The 11,153-nt window shown below is 44.2% G+C and overlaps 1 protein-coding gene across 1 annotated transcript; it reads left to right on the forward strand.

Moving 5' to 3' along the window:
* Positions 1 to 1,683: 1,683 nt before the first annotated feature.
* Positions 1,684 to 7,770, forward strand: LOC115452876. Its single transcript, XM_030181489.2, has 15 exons — positions 1,684 to 1,829; positions 3,323 to 3,466; positions 3,552 to 3,638; positions 3,710 to 3,796; positions 3,916 to 4,200; positions 4,310 to 4,589; positions 4,725 to 4,948; positions 5,040 to 5,196; positions 5,605 to 5,720; positions 5,793 to 5,901; positions 5,989 to 6,296; positions 6,376 to 6,502; positions 6,597 to 6,702; positions 6,853 to 7,043; positions 7,125 to 7,770. Exons 1-15 carry the CDS (start codon positions 1,790 to 1,792, stop codon positions 7,357 to 7,359), a joined length of 2,496 nt encoding a protein of 831 aa, XP_030037349.1. The 5' UTR covers positions 1,684 to 1,789; the 3' UTR covers positions 7,360 to 7,770.
* Positions 7,771 to 11,153: the final 3,383 nt, after the last annotated feature.

Genomic DNA, 11,153 nt, shown 5'->3' on the forward strand with positions numbered 1-11,153 from the left:
TATGCTAGTTAAGCAGGCACAAGTGAGAGTACATAATTTTAAACTCGTCAATGGCGTAGCCATTCGACTGTGTGTGTGACTAGTGGTTAGCTCTTAAAAACGCTTATTACGGGCTTCAATTAAAAATAGATCAATGATTAGGTATTTGCGAATTCATATCTATACTATTATATAAAGCTGAAGAGTTTGATTGTTTGTTTGATCGCGCCAATCTCAGGAACTTCTAAATTGATATTGATTTTTTCTCACTCAGAGGAAGCTACTTTTTATCCCAGGATAATATAAACTTTCTTAGGACACTGTTTATCATTTCTGAAGACATTAAGACAATATGCATTTAAAAATTAAAAAAAATATGAAGCATCGGCATAATTAGCAGTTTATGCAAAAACTTTTCTTGATGCCAATCAAGTTTATTGCTATATACAGCAGGCTTTTGGGTGAGCACTATAGACGCTCCGAACCCTTGAAATATTAAGCGACCATGCTGAAGGCAACCCACTAACGGGTTACGAACCTCGACTCAGCACGGCCACTGGGAGAGCATGAGATATCAACGATTAGGGATTCGGTATGTCAAACGCTGTTGTTTTTTATAGCTAAAAGTGTTACAAATACCCTTACAATAATATTTGTTATTATTATAATAATGTTTAAATATTCGATTTTTAGCATATTTATAATATAAATATTATTATAGCGATAAATACCAAAATTTGTAATTGTCCGAAAACGCTACAATAAAAAAGAAACAGTACTTACTGAGTGTAACGCGGAGATGTTTTAGGTGATAAAGCTCGCACCCCGATAGTAACCCTGCCTTTATCTGTAATATCTGCCTGCTAGCTACGGCTGCTACCGACACCGCAGTGGCGCCCCACGTGGGAAATCAAAACATATCTTGCAGGGGTGTGAAGTCTGCCAACCCCCATGAGGCCAGCGTGGTGTACTAAGGTCTAGAACCGTATCAGTAGTAGAGTAGGCTCAGTACTGGTACCATTATTATTACTATAAAGGACTGCTAATACTTATATTTGTTTATTCTCGAATCATAATTACTGCAACCAAACGCTTAGGTAATTTGAAACCACGTATTTGTATAATCAATTTAATTAATTACTAAGAGCATTCAGATCTATGATTTAAGTAATGTTTTAAAAGAACTTAGAAGAAGTTAGATCTCATTTGATTTATTTACGAAGCTGTTACCAGAGTAGAGTTTGCAAACAAGTATAATATAATTTTATTAAGCTTAGAAGGAAAATGTATAAAACATTTGTATTAACTGGGATGAGTGAGCGTAGGGCGAAGTAGCCAAAACTAAAAACGAATAAGAAATGGTACGCCGCGGGTCTAGATTGTGGATAGATCCTACCTACGTATTAAACTAGACATCACCAAACTACATTAATGTACATAATATTGTGTTCTTCGCGACTGATACGATCATAGCACACCATAGCAACACCATAATACATTTAACACACGCACACACACATACACATTATGTAACTTCATGATGTAAACCATTTTATATTTAAACTGGGCGATTGTGGAAGGCACATCTTGTACTTATGTTGAGTGTGGTAAGCCTTACTCATCCACTTACATATGTCCACGGTAGAGGTATACGGGCCGGTGCGGTGCGGGGCGGTATGAAGGTGCGGCGGGCGCGCGGGCGGGGCCGCGTGCTGCCCAATGTCTTCGGCGGTCTCGTGGTGTCGGCCAGGAGTCGTCAGTGGACCTCCATCGAGGACGCACTTCGCCGCGCCGCGAGACTCGTAGCAGTATGGCCGCCACACTCGCGCTCGCACTCGCCGTGCTGCTCGGTAAGTGTCGCAGCGGCCGGTCAGGTGCTAATACTCTGTCGCGTCTGTAATGTTTCCCGCGGCGAGGTGACTATTGCGCAGCGTGATACCACGCGTACCGTACATACCAGTGAGACACAGCAGAGGAGGCTGTACCACGTCAGCCGTCCCAGTGGACTGGAAGTTCACGCAGTGCTGCTGCTTCAAGCCTAGTTCCGGCATGCCAGCCCACACCCCGCAATCTCTCTCTTCACGCAGGAGAAGCATCCCGTAGTGCGAGCTTGCCTAGTGTTTAATATGTGCGCCGCCGGAGAGTTGCCCGCCGTGCTGCCAAATGTGATTGATTTACTTGTTTGTATAATATGTAAATTAACACTGTGGCATAGATATCTGCCAACAAGTTATTTAATATACATAATTGGGCAATGCGCGCGGCGTTATAAATTGCTGTTAACAAAATTTGATGGTGTGACGGGGGCGCTTTATGGCGACTTATAGCGGCCTCTAAGTGCTTTGGCGGCGCGTCGCGTCGTGTCGCTCGTCTTAGCTTTCAGTCTTAACGCTAGTCACTCCTTAGGGCCATTACCATTTAGTTTTAATAGTCATACCAAGGTCTACTACCAGATGCTTATTTGAAAAACATAATACAGTGACAGAGTTATGCAGGAAACTGTCAATGGGCCAACATAATATTTCCACATATACATTTACTCTCGTTTCTATTGATAAATACGAGTACTTTTATTTACTAGGCAATAAAATTTCCATAGAAGAAATTAAGTCATCAACAACCATATCAATAAGCTTAATATACTTTACGCGTTCCTGCTTAGAATCCAATACATAATTATACTTTGATACCAAGAAGAAAGTGATTATATATTTCAAACAATTCTTGAGAATAGCAATAACTTTCGGTGAGAGAATAATGTATACTTAATATGTAGAGGAAATAGAATCAATAAAATGTTTACCGCCGACCTCGCCAAAAATGTTAGAACCTTCGCGAGCAAGACTGAAGATGCGCGCTCGTCAGAGGTCACGGTCGCGCCCGCGGGCGGCGTGGGTGGCGCGCGGGCGCGGTGCATGGCCGCGTGTGTCTCTGTTGTTACATAGCAGGGCGGCAAAATACGCAACCACAGCTTATATACACCGGCCCAGCCAAAATGTGCGTAAGTGTCGTGCAAACTTAACTGTAGGACACGGATATAACGATAGGATAAGCGAAAAACTACTTACCTCGCGTCTGTGCTCCATATTGGGTTTTTATGAAACGATAGTAACTAACTCCCCGGTCGAGTCAGCTCTGACGTGTTGTAGACAAAACGATTTTTTATAACTAAATGAAAAGTCATGGTGGTCCTATGGTAAGTGTCCGGCTATTTGTAAATCATTACTGATAAATACTTGTCATCTTTTCACATCTGATACTTTAGATCACATATCAAGGAACTAATAAAATACATAAGCCTTGGCGACTGACAACGATTAAAAACTGAATGCGTGATGCGCAGGCGCAGCGTCCGCGGCGCCGAACGAGATTGTCACCCTGCGCGCCCTGGATCCGGCACTCGCGCCTCCAGCAGCCCCTGCACCGGACGCCACGCGTCGCGCAGTTCGCGCCACCACCGCTGACGCGTGGTTCAACCTCATATCCGGTGAGTGTCGTTTACAACGCTCATAAACAGTGTGTAAAGCCGTTGACGCATCGCTTCTAGTAACTCGAATATGTATCATCTACAGAATACATAGGTGGGGGAGAAGCGACAACTGCGGAAGGAGATGCGACGAGCTGGTTCCCACGCCCTGTACCCGTCGTGTTGCCGCTCGGTAAGTGACGCGTGTCGCCTCCGCGCGTCGCCCCACTGCGATCGGTTCTCTGATCTCATGACATGTTGCAGGTGCTGGCTCTGACCAGAAGCCGTTATCCATGCCGGTACTACTGGTGCCAGTGCCGGTCCCCGTCTCCGCTCCACGCGCTCCCGCAGGTCAGTACTCCATCAGATGATGACCAAGACCCATCGTGTGTCCTTTGTAATCGAGTCTCCATGAGATATCGGCATTACAATATGTCTTGTAGTCATTGTCGCGTCGTGTCTGTGTGTAGAATGCTCGTCGCAGACACGCGCAAGTGCGGTTCCTGAGACGACTAAGCCGAGCGGTCGATGGCAGCTGAAATCTCGGCAGCGTGTCCGCCCCGCCCCGCAGCGGGAGCACTACCAGCTAAGAAAAGACGTCGTGCTGCCAGCCGCTCTTACCTCTGCACCCAATTCCGCACCTGCCACTGCCCCGATTCCCGTCTCAATGGACATCTCTACCGTCCTCAGACCCACTGCACCGCAAAACAACGGCGTCCGAAAGCCGTCAAACCAACTGCTTCTCGTCCCCGCTGGTTAGTGTACAGTATATAGACTTAGGAAGATTTTGATTTTGTTTTTTTTTTCAAGTATCGCGTACCCTAGTAGAACGTACCAAGTTCATTAGGCTGGTGTACTTCGCAGGGTCGCCGCAATGGCTTGTGGAGCTGTTCCGCGTACAACTCCCGACTGACCCGCACCTGCCACCGATGGTGATCTCGCACGATGAGAACGAGGAAGAGGATAAAGTCCGACGTCCTACCCCACCGGCCGGCTCGGCACCCACCCGACCTCTACGCAGCGACCAAGGAGCCAAGACGACCACCCTCGCCGAGCCTCCACGGCCGCGGTTCGATCGGTCGCTCATGCTCCGCGGCGAACTGACCGTGCCGCGCGCCGGCTACACGGAATCTTACATCGCGTGGTGAGAGTTGGCAGTTAGTTCTTATTTTGTATTGGTATTCCGAGCGATAGTAGGCACAACCTGATTGAGTGGAATCATTGGTGTCGTACATGATTATTGTCTTCAAATAGTTTTGTTACATGCGTATGAGTCCAGGTGGGACTCGCAGAGCGGTGCCGCTCGTGTGGACTACTTCGACGGCGGCACCTCCACGTACCGGCTGGTGGGTGCGGACGGCAGCATGCGCGGCGTGCGTGTGAGCATGGACCGCACGGGCGAGCGGCACGTGGTTCGCTGCGCCGTGACCGCGCCGCGCCGCGCCTCGCTCATGGACCGCGCGCCGCCCGCGCTGCCGCACCTGGGGCTCTTCTCCTTCGCCGGTCAGTGAGAACTAGAACTACATGCGAGCTGCTGAGTAGATAGTTTTAATGTAGTACTGTGAGTATTCAACGGTAATATTATTATACCCAGGGTACGTGGAGACGGCCGGCGGGCGCGTGGAGCGCTGGCGGCACACGGTGGCGGGGCGCGGCGGCGAGCTCGGCGGAGTGCGGGGGGAGGCGCTCACCTTCCGACACGAGCTCGAGCTGCAGCGAGCCGCTGACAACGATACCGCGCTGCCTCTCAAGTGAGCCCTCTATCCTTTAGCTCTTATTGCATTCTCAGACGCACCTGAGCGCGGCCAGTGGGAATGTTCTACACGGTGACATTATATTAGTAAACTTATAGTTAGTAGTGCATTTTTTTTTATTACGGAGGACACAAAGGGTTATGTAAAACTTATTGTTCTTTAAATTATACTAGATTCTTGGGCGTCCTAGGGCCGTTGCCAGGATGCCTTTCTACTATCGTTGACACAGAGAAAAATTTTATTGGAATGACATAATAGGGTGTTTGACTGGTGTAACCAAAAAATATAAAACTGCTCCAGAAGAAAGAATAGTGGGCGACAATATTTATCAAATAGATTTTTATTGGTTTATTACTTACGTTATGGTCTGCCTTCACATTAAGGCGTCTGTTGTCTCGGGTGCAGGTACACCGTGTCAGTGGACAGCTCCGTGCTAGGCGCCGACTGCGAGGGGTACGAGCATCGCTACACGGAGGTGCGGCTCGGCGAGCACGAGCCCGCGCTCCTGCGCCTCGACACAGGTATCACTGCGACTGGCACTGAGAGCACATCGCTCATATTATATCCACTGACCTAACCCGCTCCATCCCCAGAGGAGGTGTGCGAGGAGACCGAGCTGACCGAGCAGTGGGAGCTGGTGGAGCCGCTGCGGGAGTTCACCCTGGAGTACCGCGACCCCAGATACAACGGCCTGTTTGACAGGTGCGTGTCACCGCGTCCATCTCACCCGCACGTGTAGCGTCACCGCAGTGCAGTACTGTGTCACATATCACAAGTGCTATGTCGCAGTTTCCAGGAGCAGTACGACCGCGCCTACGCGGGCGATACCGAGCAAGCGGTGCGCAAGGCACTGCTCATTCAGCACTTGCGCTTCATAGACGCCGGTAACCGCATGGGCAGTACCGCGCTTCTGGGTAACAACTTCCTCGGCGACCGACTTGACACGGAGTTAGAGAGTCTATACGGCGTCGACACCACCGGAGTGACGGACGAGCTGGCGAACGGTGCCACGGGCAATGTGCGAACGCGTCGCGACACCGAGCTACTGCCACAGGAATTCGACTGGCGCAAGAAAGGCGGCGTCACCGAAGTGCGCTGTAAGTGTATACGAGTAGGTAGTGGTGCGCTGGGGTCGTCGCAAAAGTGCTCATATTGATATTGCACGTTGTGTTGCAGTCCAAGGCACGACGTGCGCCTCATGCTGGGCGTTCGCCGTGACGGGCGCCGTGGAGGGCGCGCTCTTCGTGCGCACGGGACGTCTGACGCGGCTCAGCGAGCAACAGCTGGTGGACTGCGCCGGCCGGTGAGTACTCGCCGCTGCGCTTGTGGCGGCACGTTACATGTCATTTTTAAATTCACTCAGTCACACACGTTCATACCGCGTGCTCTGTCTTTAGGTTCGGCGGGCGCGGATGTAACGGCACCTGGCCGAGGGCCGCTTATGACTACATACAGCAGCGTGGTTTAAATGAACATAAGAGCTATGTTCCATACGTAGCGCGAGTAAGTTCACAGATACCATGACTTATTTTGTTCTAATATTTAATACTACAGGTGTTCGGTGTATCGATATGTACTTTATTTTGTAAAATTGAACTAAATAGATCAAAGCATAATTAAAGCCGTAATGATATAATGACAACGGTGTTGCAGCAAACCGCGTCGTGCCTGGACGGCGCGTACTCACCAGCGACGTACATCAGCGGGCACGTGAACGTGACGCAGTTCAGCGTGCGTGCGCTGAAGGCGGCCGTGCGCCAACACGCGCCCGCCGTCGTCATCGTCGACGGGAAGGCCAAGAGCTTCATCTTCTACAAGGACGGCGTGCTGGAGGACAACCGCTGGTCAGTGACTTCTCCGCGACACATGAATGAGTGTGTCCCGGCACCCTTCATGTCATTAAACTGACCACGTTCTGATTGCAGCGGTAAGCGGCTCCGGAAGCTGAACCACGCGGTGCTGGCAGTGGGCTGGGGGGAGAAGAACGGCGCGCCCTATTTCATACTGAAGAACTCGTGGTCAGAGCGCTGGGGCGAAGAGGGATACGTCAAAGTGGCCGCCGAGTCTAACACTTGCGGAGTCCTCACAGCCCCCTCGTACCCCATTCTGGACCGAGAGAACGTGGTTCAACGAGAACCGGCAGGCGCACGCGCTGCCTAGCACGGTCGATAGAGATTGTTTATAATGTTACTGTGAAAGCTCGAAATATGGCCGATTCAGATCTAAGCTTTTGAGCTATTCACATTTTGAGCTTCTGCCACCATCCACTCTCTAAATATTGTTTTACTTTAAGGTTGTGGTTAATGTCAACAGCAATTAACCCACATTATGTATGTTGTCAGAACTATCGGGAGGTTCGTTGGACTAAGTTGGAACTGGAAATACTGATATGCGAAGTGAGCCGAAGGGGTCGGCGAGTGCCAAAAATAAATAATATTTAAATGAACACTTATTTGCATTTGCCTTTATGTACACAATGAGGTTACAATAGTTTTAGTTGTCGAAAAAGTTCTTCGATGCACCATAAGAGCTTGACTAAGTATCTATTAAAATAAATTATTGGGAAATAAACGCTTTGTTTCACTCACAAAACTAATATTGGTAAACCCCACTATGACCAAATTCTATTGCAAACATAGGAGTTCGTTTTTACTAGGTCTAATGGTAAAAAATGATCACTTGTTTATATTTAAACAAGATCATTTGACATCGCATTACTATATGAAACCACATACTTATCTTCTAGAAAATAACACTCTGCGAGAAGTTACTCGAACCGTAGATGTTATATATGTACTGTACGTACTATATATGTAATGTAACATATGTAACGAACAACTATATATAAATAGTACTACACTACTATATATAAATAGTAGTGCTAATATAGCTTGAGTAATCATATATATATATATATATATATATATATATATATATATATATATATATATATATATATATATATATATATATATCAATACTCAAGCTATATTAGCACTACTTATAACTATTTAAGCGAATTCGTCGCACAGGCTACATCACTCTTTCAGTCAGAAATACACTCACGCACACGGCATAATTGCACTAAACTACAAACTTATCAAAAAATCAGAAAGTTTAACCGATTTTTTATGAAAATATTCGTTCACCTTGGATGATTTTTGACATAGTCTTAGCAAAGGTAAAGATGAATACAAGTATGTTGTTTAATTTTTTAACGCAATGTCACAAATGTCCTGTATCATCCTTACATTAACCAATCCCAGTTGTCAAATGTGTAATTTGACAATATAATTAAACATAAGATTTGCTAATCAAAGTACGCTTTTTAAAGTAAGAATCGTATATAATATTTCATTGTATTGCCTACAAGTATTATTTGCAAGCATCACTTGTGATTGACTTTTACCGCAATACATTGCCGCTGAAAAGGCGAAAGAATCTTAGAAGTACACACAACCGTTATAACCAACCAACTACTGATTTTTTGAGTTAGGTCAGTTTATTATTGAGCGTATGACGCGCCTCACGCACACACCTAGATCCAAAACATGTATGTGATGATGGTGTGTTCGGTACGCGCTGACGACCTGCCTCCAACACGCTTTAAACATGCGTACTCAACACGATACACTCAAAAAATTGTACCTATATAGTATAAAGGACAATGCCCAAAACCAGGCTATCTTTGCGTCAGTCATGCGTCTCAACCAAATATCCACAAAAAATCATCATTTTAATTATTACTTTATTTGTATTTATTTCAGTCATAAGCGAATGGGGGTTTTAAATATATGAAAAAAAAGTTGTTTAATTGTTGCAAATGAAACATCCGATAATTTACTGCCAATATGGCGAAATGATACCAATTTATAACAAATTCCTATCTTAGATGGAATAAAAAAGTAAATATGTACAAAAAATTTGCTTGTACTTGAATTTATAATATATGTATATTATTTTATAACAATATATTTATTCATCTCAAATATATTGTCATAAAATAATATATTTTACTTAATAATTATGACCAAACTCCAAATAGGTGGAAAAAAAGAAAAAATATTAATCGTTCTAATAACAAACAAATGGCGACTTGTACTAGCATTGACAGAAATACTAAAGTCAGCTAAAACATGTCTGGACTTTATTTTTAAATTATGAATATATGGGTAGAGATTTTTATTCCACTGGCAACTGAAATTAATGACATTTTGACATTTCAGATTTGTTTGAATGTTAAATCATTAAAATATTATAATATTTATCTTATTCAAGATCGGAGTGTTTTTCTTATGTATTTTAATGTTGAGTCGAGAAATCCTCTGTTAAAAAACAACGTGTATAGTGTGTGTTTCGAACTTTGAGACGGAAGGCTTTTAGTTAGCAACACAATGGCGTCTAGAACCTAGACCCAGGACAGTTAAAAGAGACGGCGCGGCATATCCCGGCGGTGTATTAACTGCACCTTTGCGGTGCCACAGCAACGACACGTATATTTCTTGGACGAGCTGTCCAGTTTGTATGTTTTGTAGATTATTATTAACATACCCACAATGTGGGAAAAATCTTGCCAAAGTTAAAGAAAACAATTTAACAATAATAATAATCTGAACATGTTTACTCAACTTTTACATTATATTTTAGCTTTCAAGGCGGGAATGAGTTTGTGCTGCTTGTTGGAGATCAGCTAAAAGAGAGGTTCACAGACAAAAACAACATGACATGACCCGACCAGCGCTGCAAGAAGTCATGCACTCACTTCAGGAGTATATATAAACGTGCTGCAGCTATATCAAATTCTTGTTTTTATTTTAGGATGCCAAGAATATATACCTCTATTAAAAATATACATCTATATAAAAATATGCATCCGATTTCGTATTTCTCGTTTTATTTTTCTTTCCCTATGATAATTAACTATTAGCGTAATCAGGCTGTGAAGTGAGTTCCTGGGTTCGATTTCCAGGCCAAGCAACATTTTATCTCGGTGTTTCTAACATGAGTTGCCTGGGATCGGAATCCTCCAAAGAGGGTTGGCGTCAGGCATAGGCCGGTCATAAAAACTAATCTGAATTTATTCTACAATATGTGTTGACGCTATATTGGAGTGAGATAATGGTAGGTGGAATTAAAGATTAGGTAATCCATGTAATAAAATAAGTCGTAAGTCAGAAAAATATATAAGTACACAAAAGGTCAGGTAACATAATATGCTCCGTGGAAAAACTAATATTCCGTCATACTATCTTTTTAAGTTTTTTTGGAGTTTCGTCTTATCAGATATGTTAGTACCTATCAACTGATAGGTTGTTAATTGCCATCATAAGAAACTTCTTATGATGGCAATTAAAGCTAGGTGAAAAGAATGTCCAATAATTGCTTATGGCAATAACAAGTAGGTTCTGCAATATTCAACTTAATTAGGCACGTAGTTACTTTCTGCCGTACATTATTGCAGTCCATACTTAACCTCAAAATAACTGCGTTATAAATTCTGATTACTCCGAACTCCCATCGAATATCGAATTGTTTTCAATTTGTATAAGAATTAGGATATATTCCCTATAGTTTAGTGAAGGTTTTGTACAGACGCAAGCGTAGCCCAACTTTCATACAAAAATGGGCATTCTCCTTTATATAACAATGTGCACGCTAACACGCATTTAGAGCGCTCGTAAATCGCGCGTGAAACATACGTTTACTGCAAAGGTTCTTATGGCGCCAATCCTAAAATAATATAACAAATAATTATCCAAGAATCGCCGCGTGCGGACTGTGTGCGCGTGGATTATTAGGCGTTCCCTTGACATTTAACAAGTGATGGGTAACATTTTATGTGCCTTGTGTTTTTGTTGTAACTTTTTTAATTCTTTACGAAGAGGAACCTCTGCATGTCATCTGCTAGATTGAGAATTTTTCAATATCTTTTATAATGTATGTAGCTAAATTTA

Source organism: Manduca sexta, chromosome 4 (genome assembly GCF_014839805.1).
Source record: "Manduca sexta isolate Smith_Timp_Sample1 chromosome 4, JHU_Msex_v1.0, whole genome shotgun sequence".
NCBI lineage: Eukaryota > Metazoa > Arthropoda > Insecta > Lepidoptera > Sphingidae > Manduca > Manduca sexta.

Coding starts and splice junctions, on each gene's coding strand:
- LOC115452876 (XM_030181489.2), top strand. CDS start 1,790: ATGGCCGCCACACTCGCGCTCGCACTCGCCGTGCTGCTCG. Junction 4,590..4,724: donor ACGGAATCTTACATCGCGTG/GTGAGAGTTGGC, acceptor GTATGAGTCCAG/GTGGGACTCGCAGAGCGGTG. Junction 6,703..6,852: donor ATGTTCCATACGTAGCGCGA/GTAAGTTCACAG, acceptor ACGGTGTTGCAG/CAAACCGCGTCGTGCCTGGA.